This window comes from Bos grunniens, chromosome 6, assembly GCF_055505025.1.
Source record: "Bos grunniens cultivar Pamir isolate PY7600 chromosome 6, Bosgru_T2T1.0, whole genome shotgun sequence".
In the NCBI taxonomy this organism is placed as follows: domain Eukaryota; kingdom Metazoa; phylum Chordata; class Mammalia; order Artiodactyla; family Bovidae; genus Bos; species Bos grunniens.
This window is the reverse complement of record NC_141170.1, coordinates 26,456,624-26,473,741: the sequence shown is the minus strand read 5'-3', so window position 1 is coordinate 26,473,741 and position 17,118 is coordinate 26,456,624. Positions and strand designations below refer to the sequence as shown.

Sequence of the window (17,118 nt, the reverse complement as noted above, 5' to 3'; positions counted from 1 at the left end):
TTGAGCTTTAAGCCAACTTTTTCACTCTCCTCTTTCACCTTCATCAAGAGGCTCTTTAGTTCTTCTTCACTTTCTGCCATAAGGGTGGTGTCATCTGCATATCTGAGGTTATTGATATTTCTTCCAGCAATCTTAATCCCAGCTTGTGCCTCATCCAGCCCAGCGTTTCTCACGATGTACTCTGCATATAAGTTAAATAAGCAGGGTGACAATATGCAGCCTCGACGTACTCCTTTTCCTATTTGGAACCAGTCCATTGTTTCATGTCCAGTTCTAACTGTTGCTTCTTGACCTGCATACAGATTTCTCAGGAGGCGGGTCAGGTGGTCTGGTATTCCCATCTGTTGAAGAATTTTCCACAGTTTATTGTGATCCACACCCTCAAAGGCTTTGGCATAGTCAATGAAGCAGAAATAGATGTTTTTCTGGAACTCTCTTGCTTTTTTGATGATCCAGCAGATGTTGGCAATTTGATCTCTGGTTCCTCTGCCTTTTCTAAGACCAATTTGAACATCTGAAAGTTCACAGTTCACATATTGCTGAAGCCTTGCTTGGAGAACTTAGGGGGTGGGGAAGGGTGGCACTCACTTTGGAGAGAAGAACTTTGAATGCATTTTGAATAAAGAGGCAGACTTTGCTACTGCCTACTTTGAGAGGAGGTAAAAAGGAGAAATGTGGTTGCCATTTACCGAGATGAGGAAGTCAGAGCAAGTAGTGGGTCTGGGGGTGTCAGATTTGAGTGAATTGGATTTGAGATGTCTACTAGCATAGCATCCGGGGGCTCTCCAGGTGGCCCTAGTGGTAAAGAACCCGTCTGCCAGTGCAGGAGGCATAAGAAACACGGGTTCGATTCCTGGGTCGGAAAGACCCCCTGGAGGGCATGGCAACCCATTCCAGTATTCTTGCCTGGAAAATCCCATGGACAGAGAAGCCTGGCGGGCTACAGTCCATAGCGTGGCAAGGAGTCGGACACAACTGAACGACTTAGCATGCAGCACTAGCCAGGAGCTCGGGTTGGTGCGGTCCCCTTCCTCACCCCTCCGTTTTGATGGCAGGGGCTGTGACCTGTGTGCGCCAAGGCGCGAGCACCTGTAACTATTAGCTGAGTCTCGCTGCCCGTCAGGGGCTGCTATCGGCTTGAGCCTGGGGCACCTTTGAATGATCTGTTTTATAAGAGCCACGTGTTAGTAATTATTCCAAGGCGGATGTCTGCCGGCTGTGGCCTTGGTAGTTGGGTGTAAACTTGTGTGAAAGGTGAAAGTCGCTCAGTCGTGTCCGACTCTGCGACCCCATGGACTGTACAACCCATGGAATTCTCCAGGCCAGAATACTGGAGTGGGTAGCCTTTCCCTTACTCCAGGGGATCTTCCCAACCGAGGGATCGAACCCAGGCCTCCCGCATTGCGGGCGGATTCTTTACCAGCTGAGCCACACTTGTGTGGATCAAGGAAAAGGCTCACCCTGCAGATACAAACATGGGAACCAATAGCTCGTAGTCGGTGTGTGAAGCCATCAGGTCAGCAGAGGTGTGAATTTAGAAAGAAATGTGTATATAACTTAGTTCCAGGATCCTTATTCTGTATGCATTTGTCTATGCATACATTGAACACCTGGCACACCGACAGCGCTTAAAGATGGTTGCAATTTTTTTTTTTTTTTTAATTAATAAGGCCATTTGTAGAGGCTTGCTTCTGGGTAACCTCCTGTCCGGCCAGGAAGGCGCGCATTTTGTGACAACCACGCACTCTAAAAGAAATTGAGGAAGAAAAAAAATGACTGGATGCGGTAAAAGTAACGGGCATATATAGATGGAAGGGTGTCAGTCCAACCCTTTCCTTTTACAGGCGGGGAGGCGGAGGCTCGGGGAGGTGAAGCGCAGCTAACTGGAGGCATTATGAAGCTTCCACCGCGCCCGCTGTATTCAGGGTATTCCCCACCCAACCCGACCAAGCTGCCTCTCCCATCCTAGCCCCAGCCCGGCTGGTCCGCGACATAACACAGCCTCTTCCGATTCTAAGTTCCTGGAATCGAAGGCCTCTATGAGGCCACACTGCTACTGTTTGTGAGGAGATGCCCGGCTCAGAGAGCTGGGCCTGACTGCCGCGGGAGCCGGAAGGGAAAGCGGCGGGGCAGGCGTGGGTTAGCGCGCTGGAGCCGTGCGCCCTTGGGTTCTTTGCGCACGCAGGAGGCACTTGGAACTCGGCGCAGTGTGCTCCCAGCCGCCGGCCACTGGCGGGGTCGAAAGGGAGGGAGAAGGGGGGCGCTCGCGGGCCCGCCGCGCCGGAGCCCGGGCTGCAGCCCCGGGGCGGGGAGCGGGGCGGGGCTGGGAAAGTTGAGTCTTAGTGGCGGAGGGCTGGGCTCCGCGCGGCAGCGCCCGCCACCGGGGGGACCGTAAAAGGTTGGAGCGGGCTGGGGAGGTGTGGCTCTTCCTGCGTGACCTGAGCCCCCGTCTCGGTCGCCGTCGTCTCCCGCAGCCGCGGCCTCTCAGTCATGGGCGCCGTCTGGTCCGCCCTGCTGGTCGGAGGGGGTCTGGCCGGAGCGCTTTTCGTTTGGCTGCTGCGGGACTCGGGAAAGGAGGGGAATGCGGAGCAGAGGAAGGACGCCCCCCCAAGGGAGGCTGTGGCTCCGGGCGGAGATCAGGGCGGTGGCCGCGGCGGACTGAGCCCCGGACCTTCTGCCAAACCAGGTATTCTTCCTCCTTGTGTCTCCTGGGCAGATCTGCCAGGGGGCTTTGAAGTTCCTCGGGGGAGCGGGAGGGATCCACCTGGAGCTTTCCTAGCAATCCTTTCCCGGGGACTAGCTTCCTCTACTCTGAACGCGACCCTCGCCGCGCTCCGCATTTTCCCCGGCTGGTGCGCACGCTCCGAGCGGGGTGCTCGCCCCCGCCGAGGCCCTGAATATGCCCAGACGGTTCGTCAAGGGGCGCGCCCCGCCGAGTCGCTGCCCCTTGGCTCCTGCCCCTGCTCCTCCGGCGGGGATGGGCTCCTCCGCTCGGCGGCGCTTGGTGCAGTGCAGACGGCTGCAGCGGCGGCGCCCCTTCCGGGCCTTCGGAAAGGGGTGCTTAGGGTTAAGAGATCCTCCGACCCTCCCGCGTCTGTCCGAGCAGGGACACTGTCTCGTCTCAGTCCCAATGCCATAGCTTCATGTCCTCCTATCGCTCACCTCAGGGAAGAACCGCGTTTGGGAACACCGGAGCAATGACCACCCCCGCTCTCTGGACGCCTCTCTCAGGGAGGCAAAGTTCAGGCTGGAGTCTGGCCATGAAGGCCTCAGCTAAAACCCTGGGGCGGCTCGCTGGCAGCAGATTTCGGAGCTGTCGGCTCTCCCCCATGCTCACCGGAGCAGGGCACAATTGTCTAAAACCCCAGGGAAGAGGCACACTTAGTAGCGGCCCCAACTCCGAGGAACAGAATTGACATCTAGGTTCAGACGTCAACGCTTTAGACCCCATGTGCTGGGCAAATAAGAGACTCGGCAGAAAAACTTACCTTCCAGCGCCCTCCCTTGGCAAGCTGCCCATCCCTGGATTCCAGCCTAGTGAAAATGACATCTGTAAACTTTATTTTTAGTGGCGTGGTGTTCGTGTGTAGCCACTTGATAAATCTGCCTCTCTGTCTCATTGGTCTTCTTTTCCCTGAAAGCCAGCTTCCTGTTTCAGGTGGAGAGATTGGGAATTCAGAGTAATTTTTGTTTATGCCTCACTTCCAACCCCACATTAAAAAGTGACAATTAAACAAGATCTCCCTCTTCCCATTCCCATCCCCCATCTATACTGATTGAATGGCTCTGGAGATCTTGTAGGGAGCTATGTGGACTATCAATGAGGTGGCCAAGAAGTAAGCTGAGTTTCCAGTTAAAGTGTTAGTCCCTCAGTCGTGTCCGACTCTTTGTGACACCCATGGACTGTAGCCAGCCAGCCAGCCTTCTCTGTCCATGGGACTTCCTAGGCAAGAATACTGGAGTGGGTTGCCATTTCCTTCGCCAACTCAGGGATTGAACTTGGGTCTACCACATTGTTGGAGAAGGCAATGGCAACCCACTGCAGTACTCTTGCCTGGAAAATCCCATGGACGGAGGAGCTTGGTAGGCTACAGTCCATGGGGTCTCGAAGAGTTGGACGTGACTGAGGGCCTTCACTTTCATTTTTAACTTTCATGCATTGGAGAAGGAAATGGCAACTCACTCCAGTATTCTTGCCAGGAGAATCCCAGGGACAGAGGAGCCTGGTGGGCTGCTGTCTGTGGGGTTGCACAGAGTTGGATACGACTAAAGCGACTTAGCAGCAGCAGCAGCTACCACATTGCAGGCAGATTCTTTACCTTCTGAGCCACCAGGGAAGTTACTTTAACTCAATAGCCTGTGTTTTGTTGAAGAGGCTCCCAATGCACACGGCGCTGGCAAGGAGAATCCAGCCCTGTCCCCCCACCTCCACCCCTTGCCCAGGGATGCACTGCTGTCCTTCATATTCTGCCAGAGTGACAGCTGCTGCTGGCCTGTCCACACTGTGACCACCGATGCCTGACCCACACACAGTCCCTGGGAGGGAAGGCGTGCTCTTCTGGTTTGCAGGGTAACTGTGTAGCTCTTCATCACACAGGCTGGACAGCATTTTTTGATGATAGGAGCCAAATGACTTGATTGCATGCCAGTATGGCTTGCACTGCAGAGATCCAGGACCATGACAGGGTTACACGTCTGCCTCTACAGCTTGCCACCTTGTTTACACTCTTGTGCTGGTACGCTGGCACTCCTGGATATGCCTTTCATTATTGGATGTGCTTTGCCTAGTCGCTCAGTCATGTCTGATTCTTTGTGACCCCAGTGGACTGTAGCCTGCCAGGTTCCTCTGTCCAAGGGATTCTTCAGGCAAGAATACTGGAGTGGGTTGCCATGCCCTCCTCCAGGGCATCTTCCTCACCCAGGGATTGAATCTGGGTCTCCTGCATTGCAGGCAGATTCTTTACCATCTGAGCCACCAGGGAAGCCCCTTATTATTGGATATGTGTGTTCTTAGAGCACGACGCTAGGAACACACTAGGTAATTAGTTGATTTTAATAGAGACAAATTTTGTGAACTGCAGATAGATTAGTAGTGGAGTCTTTAATAACTAAACCTATTTCCTCAACCTAACTTACTGAACTGCCCAAACACTATTACATTTTTCCTTTTGTTTTTTTTAAGAGCATCTTCAAGAAAGCAATGGATGTTTGGTTTCTGAGACCAAAGGTCCCAGTGACCTGCCGGGAGCAGCATGGAGACAGCAGAGTCCTTCTGGAGAAGCTGGTAACCCTGACAGTTCAAGAGTGCATGTTCCTTCTGGCCCATTTCCAGACACAGAATCTCTAACTACCTCTGAGACTGGTAACTCTGACATTTCAAGACACAAAAGCCTTGGATCTCCTATGGGAGAACGGGGATTGCAAAAAGGCCAAGAGACACCTTCCAAAGCAGTTCCATGTTTGGCAGAGAAGTTTCCCTCCAGCAACCTGCTCCTGGGCAGAGCGAAAGAAGTGAGCCCTGCAGAGCCGGACAGTCAGACCCGGGCTAACCATGAGGACTGGGAGATGGTGTCCCGGCACTCGTCCTGGGGAGATGTTGGTTTGGGTGACGGTCTTGGGTCTCCAGTGTTAAGCTCTAAGCAGGGAAAGGACTGGGACAGAAGCATGCTGGTGGAAGCAAGAGGTCAGAAAGAGTGTCGTCAAGTTAGTGTCAGGTTCCAGGTCCATTATATCACAAGTGCTGGTGTGCAGTTCATTGCCGTAACTGGAGACCACGAGAGTCTTGGGAGATGGAACACTTACATCCCACTCCAGTGTAGCAGGGATGGGTTCTGGTCTCGTTCTGTGTCCCTGCCGGCAGACACGGTGGTGGAGTGGAAGTTTGTGGTGGTAGAGAACGGAGAAGTTGCTCGTTGGGAAGAATGCAGCAATAGATTCTTGGAGACTGGTCATGAGGATAAAGTGGTTCACAGGTGGTGGGGGATTCACTGAATCGCTTTGACAAACGGCCGAGGGGCTACGGGAGAACATGGAAGGGGCTAAGGTCGTGCAGCACCTGGAATAGTTTAAAATAAAGGAAGTGTAACTTCAAATCTAACCCCTCAGACTTGTTTCAAATTTGCTAGTGGCTTTTGTCTAATGTGTAGATAGTGCTTCCAGTGAGCATGGCATTTCCTGTGGCATTGCTGGATGGATTTATGCTGATCCATCATTACTTTAGGGCTTGGTCGTCTTGGGGAGTGGCTTGGCTAAGTGCGCAGTGGTCAGGGAGCACAGAAACCAATTTAACTGTGCAGGGTTTAGACTTGAGCCTTTCAGTGATTCTTAGACCAGGGGAGTAAAACAAGCCTTATTCAAAAAGGGCAGATTTCCTACTGGTGCAGCTGGAGAAATAAATGCTCTCTTACACATTTTATATTTAAAAATCATTAGCACCATATGGAACTGTGATGAGAAAATGTGTGGTCACTAGATGTGATTAGCCAGGATATGAAGCATTGCGTTAAGACTTCCCAATGTTTTTTGTTTTTTTTTTTTGCTTGATTTTACTTGCCACGTATGGTTTGACAGTAGCAAGTATGTTTTTGTCTTAATGATCAAAGGCTGGTGTAGAAACAGGGGCCTAATCAGAGTCTGTTACTGGGAGCAGTCCAAGAGGAAAGAGAACAGGAAGGGGGTTATGGTGGATGCTGAGCAAGGTGGCCTGATTGATGCCTCTTAGAGGGCTGGGGGCTACGGCACAGGCCACTGGAGGGTGGGGCGCCCCATCATTTCCTGGAAGGGCCTTTGGAGGACCGTCTTGCCCCACTGCTGCTCGTCTCACAGCAAATTTGGGCTCACAGATGGATGGTCCCACAGCAATCATTTCACTGTCTTCCCTCTCCATGTTGGTGACAATCTTGGGAAACGAAACTGTAACAGGAGAGTGATACAGAAATACTTCTTTGCCCTGGGAAGAAACAACCTTTTAAACTTTGCCATTATAACTGAAAAAAAAATAATAAAACCTGAGTTTAGTATCTTTATTAAATGTCTGAATTATTTGTATAAGCCTTAGTACCATAACTGCTTAGATATAAAATAAAATACTAATATTTTTCTTCACTAATGACACAGGAAAAAAAAGCAAACATCAAGAGGCATATACACTGTTCTCTTCCCTTTAAAGTTTTAGAATATTTCTTTTAAAAAACTTTGCCTTTGTTTGGGAGGATATTATACATGCCTGTACTTGAAAATTCTATGTTAAAACAACTTTTTATTAAGTGTAATATTTATTGGCAAAACAACATTTAATCCTGGATGGTCTTTGCTAAGAAGAGCATAAACTCAACTGAAAATAGTGTGAGAAAGTGCTTCAGTAACTTTTTTGGCTCAGAATACTTTTGCTTTAATTCACACACACACACACATATATATATATGTTTTTGTTTTTTTTTACAAACTTCATAATGGAATTTTATATTCCTTCCAGTCAGGTCTTCAGAAGACACTGACCTTTACTACACAGAATAAAGCGTTTCTATTAGGTAAAGTTAAAGGTAGCACAATTTATAGTAAAAACCTGTTGAGAGTTCTGTCACTAGCTATCATTTTATCTGATGAAGTAAAAATCTTTCAGTAAAGCCAGTTGATTTAAGAGATACATATTAATACTAAATTTTACATTTTTGAAACTCATTTAAAATCAGATGTGCTTAGAGGGAGAAGTGGGAGGGCGGTGGGAAGGCCTGGCATCTGCACGCATTTGGCCGAGCATCACCTGCTGTCACAGGCCGCATGGCGCTTACTCCCCGCTCACTAAACAGCAGTGGGCGCTCCTGGCCGGAGGCCGCTTTCCCTGCAGATCGTCACCCAGGCCTCTGTCCTGCGGCTCCCGTCTGTCCCCTAGGACCTCTCTCTCCTCTGTAACCAGTTCGTGGAAAGGGAAATAAAAGACTCCACTAGAACTCGGGGCCAGAAGGTGCCCCAGACGGCTGTGTCCTGGTGTCATTAGTGAGACCCGGTCAGGCAGTTAGATGTAGATTGGAGCCAGGGGGTGGGGGGTTTGCTGGAAACAGAACCATTAGCAGGGCCGCAGTTTCTCAGGGACGTCTGTACTGGGGAAGGGGAACACAGGCTCTTTTTTTGGACAGGCTGGCTTCTGTGAATTGTTTCTGTTGAAACATTTTTGTATTTGTTCTGGTCTTTCATTGGGTTCCCATCCTATAGTATAATACATTTGGTCTTTGTTCGTGACAATTTCCCGAGATGGTAGTATCTTCTGTTATTCATTATGAGGCCCCTTAGACCATGCCTGAGTTTCTGCTAGTGAGGTGACTTAGGTGGGGCCCCTAGACAGCCTCAGGTCAGGGCTGGCCACAAGACCAAGTGGGACCGCAGGCTTGCCACTTCCAGCCCCACATACCAATCTCCAGGCTGGGGAGGGGGGCTGGAAATGAAGCTCTGGAGACACTCTTGAATGATGGCACTTAATGAGCTTCTGGGTGGGAGGATCCATCAAGGGGCTGGGAGCCCTGAGAGGGCACACCCCCATCCATGTCTTGCTCTGTGCACCTGTCGTTTGCCTGTTCCTGAGTTACTCCTTTATAATAAACCATAATAGTTAAGCACTTTCCTGACTTCTGTGATCAGTTCTAGCAAATTATTGAAACTTTAGAGGGGGATGTGGGAACTCCCCAATTTATAGCCAGTCAAAAACTACAGGTGGCCCAGGACTTGCGATAAAGCAGGGGCCGTCTTGTGGGTTGTTGTTGGTTAGTCGCTGTGTTCAACTCTTCTGCAACCCCATGGACTGTAGCCCACCAGGGTCCTCTGTCCATGGAATTTCCCAGGCAAGAATACTGGAGTGGGTTGCCATTTCTTTCTCCAGGGCATCTTCCTGATCCATGGATCGAACTCACATTTCCTGCATTGGCAGGCGGATTCTTTATTGCTGGGCCAGCTGGGAAGCCCTAGCCAAAGGACTGGGCTCTTAAGTCTGTAGAATAGGACACTAACTCCAGGTAGTTAGTGTCAGAATTGAATTGACTCACAGACACTAGTTGGTGTCCACAGAGAACTGGGTATTGGTGTTGCAAAGTATTTCACATACAAACCCCACTCATTTATGAAACACTACTTAGGGCAGACTGAATCCATTTGATCTACAGAAGTTACCCACTGGCTGAAGAATAGCGAGTCTTTTATCTCTTTCCCTCTAGTTATTAATATGCAAAAAGAGAAACTTCTCCAAAAGTTTTGATTACAGGCCCCAGTGTTCTGTTCTGTGATAACACTCACTGATATTGACAGAACACTGAGTTCAGGGTCACAGAAGGAATCCGGTCAAGACCTTGGAGTTTGTCCTTCTGTCTGGGCATTGCTGCTGCTACTGCTAAGTCACTTCAGTTGTGTCCGACTCTGTGCGAGCCCACAGACGGCAGCCCACCAGGCTCTGCCGTCCCTGGGATTCTCCAGGCAAGAACACTGGAGTGGGTTGCCATTTCCTTCTCCAATGCGGGAAAGTGAAAAGTGAAAGTGAAGTTGCTCAGTCGTGTCCAACTCTTCGCAACCCCATGGACTGCAGCCCACCAGGCTCCTCCGTCCATGGGATTTTCCAGGCAAGAGTACTGGAGTGGGGTGCCATTGAGTTCTCCAGTCTGGACATTATACCCCATCTTTTACTTTCATGTAAAGCTGAAAAAAAAAAAGACTATTGTCTCAGCACCTATAAAGATAATAATTTATAAAAAAAAACGCAATTATTCCAACATACTGGTATTAGCATGGATTGATACCTGTAAGATACATTCACATCTAGCTAGTACCGCTTTAAGTTTTACTAAGAGAGCATTCAAGCATAGTTTATTTTAAAATAGAGCTTACAGGACAGGATAGGATATCTTTTATTAAATTTTCACATAAAAAGAAAAAAGTACACAGGGCATTAATTATAAGTAACACCACAATTAATCGGGCATCATCTCTCTGTAAAGAATAGGCAAGCAATGTATCATTTTAGTAACATTTTTTCCTGGTCTTTCACTTTCTGTATTCTCTTTTCTTGATTTCTGATCATTGAAGACATTGCTGAAAATGTTGATAAAACAAAGTTAGAAAAGCAACATATACTCAGGCTTTAAATACATACTTCTATTATGTATTTCTTAAAAGGTCAGCTTGTTACCATAGAAAAGATACATGCTGAGCTCAAAAAGTTCTTAAAAACTGCAAAGTAGCACATTTTTTAAAAAGACTTTAATTATGAAACAGAGCTGAGGGTAAATCTTTGCTCTTTTAGTTGTTTTCAATGAACATGATAGGGAATTCCCTGATGGTCCAATGGTTAGGATGCTGCGCGTTCACTGCCAAGGGTATGGGTTCAATTCCTGGTCAGGGAAGCAGCACTGTGTGGCCAAATAAATAATAACATGATAATTATTGTTACAGAAGTAATACATACTAATTGTTAATAATTTGAACACCTCAGAAGGGTACATAGAGAGATAAAAATCATTCTGTTTTTATTCCCTCAGTGTATTGAACCTCCTTCTCCCTGCTGCTGCTAAGTCACTTCAGTCGTGTCCGACTCTGTGTGACCCCATAGACGGCAGCCCACCAGGCTCCCCTGTCCCTGGGATTCTCCAGGCAAGAACACTGGAGTGGGTTGCCATTTCCTTCTCCAATGCATGAAAGTGAAAAGTGAAAGTGAAGTCACTCAGTCTTGTCCAACTCTTAACGACCCCGTGGACTGGAGCTTACCAGGCTCCTCCGTCCATGGGATCTTCCAGGCAAGAGGTCATCACTATAAACATTTTAATGAATATCTTCACAAGTACATATGCACACACACACAGACAGAAGTCTTCTTTACAAAAATGGAAATGTGGTATAAATCGTTCTGCAGCTTGCTTTCATTCACTTAAAATGTCAATATCTTTCCAGTTCAGCTCATGTTTTGTTATGACAGCACAGTATTACATTGTGTGGATGTACCAACATGTTAATAAATAAACTTTTTAAAGTTGCTTCCTTATTTTTGCTTATAAACAATGCTATAGGAAATACTTCTGTAAACAGACTTTTGTGTGTGCAACTTTTCTTGCAGAATAAATTGCTGGAAGTGGAGTTTCTGGGTCAGAAAATACATGTACTTCCAATTTTGATAAATGTTCCCCACATTCTCTCCAAAATATGTTTCATAATTTCCAAGAGACATGTCATCCAGACAATGCATCCAATAAAAAGATTAGAAAAAAATTTAACAAATATGACATGTTTTCCATTTGGATTATTACATGGTAGGATTAGGCAGATAGTCAGAAATATAAGTCAAAGTGTGAATAAAAATGGGGCCAATAAGATAATGAATCTTCCTCTAAAAAGTTATGATAAACTTAAAATCAAATGTTTTTATGTTTATATACACAGACACCTGGAGTTATCAAAAAGAATTTGTTGATTTTCTTTAGTAACAATTTAGCTTTTAGTATGTTAAAAATGTGGATTTTGGAGTCAAAAATTGCAGAGATCAATTCCCAGCTCCACTACTCATTGTGTGACTTCGAACTTATTGACTGACTGTGATCTTCAGCTTCCTCATTACCAAATGACAAGATATTAGCATGCACCTCCCAGTGTTGTGAAGCTCACAGACAAGACGCTGCATACAGGGCCTGGCACACAGCGCCTGGCACACAGCTGATAACTGCTCAATAAATGCTAATAACAACTATTATTATAATAAGGTTAAATTTATTTTTAAATGATTTTTTGAAAGTTATTATTTTCCATCTGGCAAGATTGTATTATTTTCTAGAGATGAAATAAGAATAACATGTATACTCCAAAAATAATTTCTCTCTGACAAAGTCTCCTGGATTCATGGATTTATATCAGGAAATCATAAAACATGATAGCCTCCTGAATTCATGGGAACATCCACTTAGAATTCATGTCCCAGAAGTTGTCTATCATCTGCAGAGTACAACAATTTCTTGTTCAAATAGCTCTAGTTTATGTAGACGTATGGAAGTCCACATTTAGACACAGTTTATCTTTATTTATTTAGTGATTCATTGGGTGGCACAGTCTGCCCATGGTAATTTAAATCTTCTATAAGGGTAAATACTGTTGTTTTGTTTTCTGGCTATTAACTGCCACCTTATGCTCGCTGCTGCTGCTAAGTTGCTTCAGTCGTGTCCGACTCTGTGCGAGCCCATAGACGGCAGCCCACCAGGCTCCCCCATCCTTGGGATTCTCCAGGCAAGAACACTGGAGTGGGTTGCCATTTCCTTCTCCAATGCGTGAAAGTGAAAAGTGAAAATGAAGTCGCTCAGTCATGTCCGACTCTTTGTGACCCCATGGACTGCAGCCCACCAGGCTCCTCCACCCATGGGATTTTCTAGGCAAGAGTAATGCTCGCTACTGTCATACAAATGTTCATCTACAGACCTGAAAGGGTAAGAAAGACAGCGTATGGGAAAGTGTCACGTGAACTCAGCCACTCAGAACATGTGTCCTGCTGAGGGCTGGTCAGCAATATTATCATCCCTATTAGATGAAAGAGGAGGGCTAAGGCGACCTGCCCAAGGTCACCCTGTTAATCCAGGCATTAGTCATGGTGAAGACTCTTACATTCTGACCTGAGGTTTCTGAATTGCCTGTTGTGTATCCTTTTCAGTGGATCTACAGATAAGAGGCTTAACCTGAAAGGAAGGCTGAGTATTCTTTTGAGCTAGGATGAGCTCTCCAAAAACGTGCACCGTACCTTGGTTCTTCATCTGTAAATCTTCTACCAGAGTTTGCAAGCTTTCCAGTCTGGTTTGGAGCTTCCTGCATGTCTTTCCGGTTGTTTCTATTGGCTGAGACTGTGAAGCTATTAGAAAATTGCTTAGATGTGATATTAAAAGTCTATTTGATATTTCATTTTAGAAATCTTCCAATTATGGGTTAAACAACCTTTCTTTTAATATAATGGAAGCTTTAAACCACTATTTTAAAATAAAGAAATACTGTATCCAAATATTGCAATACTAGCTTATATGATTTTGTTTCAAACCAATCTGATTTATTAGTTTGTAACCACACAGCATTAAGTGGGATGAGTGGGAAGAACACTTCAAGTTTAATGATAGGTCCTACATTTTAAATGACAGCTTTTCATTCCAAACCTGTGTAGTTCCAGTAACTTAGTGTTTGGAGGAGCGAGATTTAATACTGGCCCTGGAAAGATTTTTGAATTTCTGAGGCCAAGTGCCCGTATCAGTTGTTGTCACCTGAATGAGGACAGTATTATATTGCAGGAGCAGTATGGACGCTGACACGGCCACAAGGAACCTAGAATAAATGTGGCAGCTGCAACTGAGGAGGTGCTACAAGCCTGGGAACTATTCTCAAATAAGTACGCTATGCTTTGTCAACCTCCAAAACATACTGGCTGTCAATCACAAGATTTTAATTTCAAGCTTAGTCTCTGACTTGCTGTATAATCTTGAAAATATTTTGATACCTCATTTTTCTGTCAACAAAACACCCTTTTACTTTTTAAAGATGATTTTAAAGGCAATCATCTAGGAATTATTTTTGTTTAAGAGAATAAAAAATAATTTCTCATTAAGAGATTTTTAACGTAAATAATGTAAAACATGTTTGACAAATATCTGACAACAGGGAGCAAAAAAGAAAACGCCATGCTACTGAAAGTGAAAGTTGCTCAGTCATGTCTGACTCTTTGCGACCCCATGGACTATAGAGTCCATGGAATTCTCTAGGCCAGAATACTGGAGTGGGTAGCTATTCCCTTCCCCAGGGGATCTTCCATTATGTAGCCACAAACTAATAATGAGGTGACCAGCAGCAATGTTCTGCTCCTGCAATAATCACTGTTGTCATCATGATGTAACTGGGCTTCCCTGGTGGCTCAGATGGTAAAGAATCCGGCTATAATGGGCGAGACTTGGGTTTGATCCTTGGGTTGGGAAGATCCCCTGGAGGAGGGCATGGCTACTCACTCCAGTATTCTTGCCTGGAGAATTCCATGGACAGAGGAGCCTGGTTAGCTACAGTCTGTGCTGTGCTGTGCTTAGTCACTCAGTTGTGTCTGACTCTTTGGGACCCCATGATGGAATGTAGCCTGCCAGGCTTCTCTGTCCATGGGATTCTCCAGGCAAGAATACTGGAGTGTGTTGCCATGCCCTTCTCCAGGCTGCAGTCTATGGGATTGCAGAGAGTTGGACAAGACTGAGCAACTAAGCACAACACAGCACAGCAATTTTTTTTAATTAAAGAATTTAGAAGTATAAGAGATGAAGGAGGACCCAGATGCAGAAAAAGATGACAAAAAAAGAAAATGTGCTAAAAGCTATGATTAAGTCCTGATTTTTTTTTTTAAAGGATCTAAAAATATGTTAGGCATAGAATTTCAAAAGACCAGGAACTGACTTAACAATGATGCAACAACTTGGCTAATTTACCTCTTATCAAAGAGAATGATACCAGAGAGCACTGACATCATATATGATGAAAAACATTTCAAGCTCAATTCAGCATTTATATATACTTAATGTCCACTTTCATTTTTTCAGGCTTATTCTAAAGCAAATCATTTTTTATCACCTATCTTTATTAATAATAAATGAACTCAAAATTTTAAAAATGAGGACACTTTGGTAAGTTTGTATAACAGATACTTGCACTTACAGAGACAGAAAACCGACATAATTTGAAGCACAAGCTGGAATCAAGATCGCTGGGAGAAATATCAATAACCTCAGATATGCAGATGACACCACCCTTATGGCAGAAAGTGAAAAGGAACTAAAGAGCCTCTTGATGAAAGTGAAAGAGGAGAGTGAAAAAGCTGGCTTAAAGCTGAATACTGAGAAAACTAAGATCACGGCATCTTGTCCCATAACTTCATGGCAAATAGATGGGGAAACAGTGGAAACAGTGGCTGACTTTATGTTTCTGGGCTCCAAAATCACTGCAGATGGTGACTGCAGCCATGAAATTAAAAGATGCTTACTCCTTGGAAGGAAAGTTATGACCAACCTAGATAACATATTAAAAAGCAGACATTACTTTGTCAACAAAGGTCTGTCTAGTCAAGGCTATGGTTTTTCCTGTGGTCATGTATGGATGTGAGAGTTGGACTATAAAGAAAGCTGAGCGCCAAAGAATCGATGCTTTTGAACTGTGGTGTTGGAGAAGACTCTTGAGAGTCCCTTGGATTGGAAGGAGAGCCAACCAGTCCATCCTAAAGGAGATCAGTCCTGGGTGTTCATTGGAAGGACTGATGTTGAAGCTGAAACTCCAATACTTTGGCCACCTGATGTGAAGAGCTGACTCATTTGAAAAGACCCTGATGCTGGGAAAGATTGAGGGCAGGAGGAGAAGGGGACGACAGAGGATGAGATGGTTTGATGGCATTTCCAACTCAATGGACATGGGTTTGGGTGGACTCCGGGAGTTGGTGATGGACAGGGAGGCCTGGTGTGCTGCGGTTCATGGTGTCACAAAGAGTCAGACATGACTGAGCGACTGAACTGAACTGAACTAAGAAAAGTCATTCATTTTCAGCATTTACAAGAAGACCCAAAAGCTTATAGAGAAAAAGATCATTATTCATGTCAGAGAAAGAGATAATATTTATCTGTAATATCTACTATGTTTATTTACTAAGGTGTATGTGTGCATTAATAATTATTTATTTAACTAAGACAAATAAATAAATAAGACCCACTTAAACACACACCCACCACACAGCATTAATTGGAGTGTACCTATAAGAACACCATGTGAAACTTTCTTAAATCCAATTATGAAAAAGAACTCTTAAATCACAGAGTAGGAAAACAATTAATCTCATCAGTGAAATCAGGTGATTCTTACCTTTAACAGAATCAGGTGAATGAACAGGTTTGGTAGATCTATATTGTGGTGAGGAACCTATGGAATCCTCAACTGAACTAGTCAGGAGTGAGTGAACTGGAGACTTCTTAGGAGAAGAATGGAATGAACGGGAAGCTGAATTTTTCACAGATGGACTTCCTAAAATTTTATAAGGACAAAAGTAAAAGGACAGAATTATTTAAAAATAGTATGCTACACCTCTCAAAAAATCAAACTCTCAAATGTTTCCAATCATGTGGGTGGGGTGTGTTCTGGTAAAACCCAAGACCTTGAATTGGAACCGAAATGGGGTACATCCTAGGAATAAGGAACTGAGTCTGCCCTTGTGGGTCCTGAGGTCTATCTTCAAATTAGCTTAATTCCTGATTGGATTAAATTTATCTGGGATTGCTGGTATGGTTGAGTACCAGAGACAAGCATGAATTTTCTCTGGAAGAAGGCAATGTTATTGTAAGCCTGAAAGCATTTTCTAAGTCTGAAACAGTTTTTCGTATATGTTTGTCATACAATAAAAATAACCAAGCATATGAGGAGACCCCCTTCATGGATCACAGCCTTGCTGTAGCAAAGGGGCTTGCCTAACTCAGTGAAGCTGTGAGCCAAGCCCTGCAGGCCACCCAAGATGGATGGGTCATAGTGAAGAGTTCTGACAAATGTGGTCCACTGGAGGAGGAAATGGCAAACCACTCCAGTATTCTTGCCATGAGAACCCCACGAACAGTATGAGAAGACAAAAAGATAAGACACCAGAAGATGAACTCCTCAGGTTTGAAGGTGTCTGATACGCTACTGGGGAAGAGAAGAGGGCAATTACTAATAGCTCCAGAAAGAATGAAGTGGCTGGGCCAAAGTGGAAATGATGCTCAGTTGCAGATGTGTCTGGTGATGGAAGTAAAGTCTGATGCTATAGAGAACAATATCTCAAAGGAACCTGGAGTGTTAGGTCCATGAATCAAGGTAAATTGGACACGGTGAAGCAGGAGATGGCCAGAGTGAACATGGACATTTCAAAAATCAGTGAACTAAAATGGACTGGAATGGGCAAATTTAATTCAGATGATCATGATATGTACTACTGTGGGCAAAAACCCCTTAGGAGAAATGGAGTAGCCCTCATAGTCAACAAAACAGTCCGAAATGCAGTACTTGGGTGTAATTTTAAAAATGACGGGAATGATCTCGGTTCGTCTCCAAGGCAAACCATTCAACATTACAGTAATCCAA

The 17,118-nt window shown here is 45.3% G+C and overlaps 2 protein-coding genes across 51 annotated transcripts in view; one reads left to right on the top strand and one right to left on the bottom strand.

Moving 5' to 3' along the window:
• Positions 1-2,419: 2,419 nt before the first annotated feature.
• On the top strand, positions 2,420-7,025 carry STBD1 (starch binding domain 1). The gene is made up of 2 exons (XM_086405272.1): positions 2,420-2,686; positions 5,183-7,025. Exons 1-2 carry the CDS (start codon positions 2,491-2,493, stop codon positions 5,989-5,991), a joined length of 1,005 nt encoding a protein of 334 aa, XP_086261398.1. The 5' UTR covers positions 2,420-2,490; the 3' UTR covers positions 5,992-7,025.
• A 2,838-nt stretch (positions 7,026-9,863) lies between these two features.
• Positions 9,864-17,118, bottom strand: part of CCDC158 (coiled-coil domain containing 158) — an 83,043-nt gene continuing 75,788 nt past the window's right edge. For 23 of the 50 annotated variants that reach the window (XR_015165275.1, XR_015165277.1, XM_086405255.1 and 20 more), the window contains 3 exons: positions 15,874-16,032; positions 12,752-12,851; positions 9,864-10,071 (listed from right to left, as the gene is read on the bottom strand). Coding sequence is in view for 46 of the 50 variants with exons in the window: in XM_086405255.1 (XP_086261381.1) it covers positions 9,951-10,071; positions 12,752-12,851; positions 15,874-16,032 (380 nt within the window). In the remaining 4 variants the exon portion in view is untranslated. Of the gene's footprint in view, positions 10,072-12,751; positions 12,860-15,873; positions 16,033-17,118 lie in introns of all 50 variants that reach the window. The other 27 variants (XR_015165274.1, XR_015165276.1, XM_086405259.1 and 24 more) reach the window with 2 other exon arrangements.

Excerpts from the sequence above, each read along its gene's own strand:
- STBD1 (XM_086405272.1), top strand. The coding sequence starts at position 2,491 with ATGGGCGCCGTCTGGTCCGCCCTGCTGGTCGGAGGGGGTCTGGCCGGA. Across the intron at positions 2,687-5,182 it reads CGGACCTTCTGCCAAACCAG|AGCATCTTCAAGAAAGCAAT; the intron begins GTATTCTTCCTC and ends GTTTTTTTTAAG.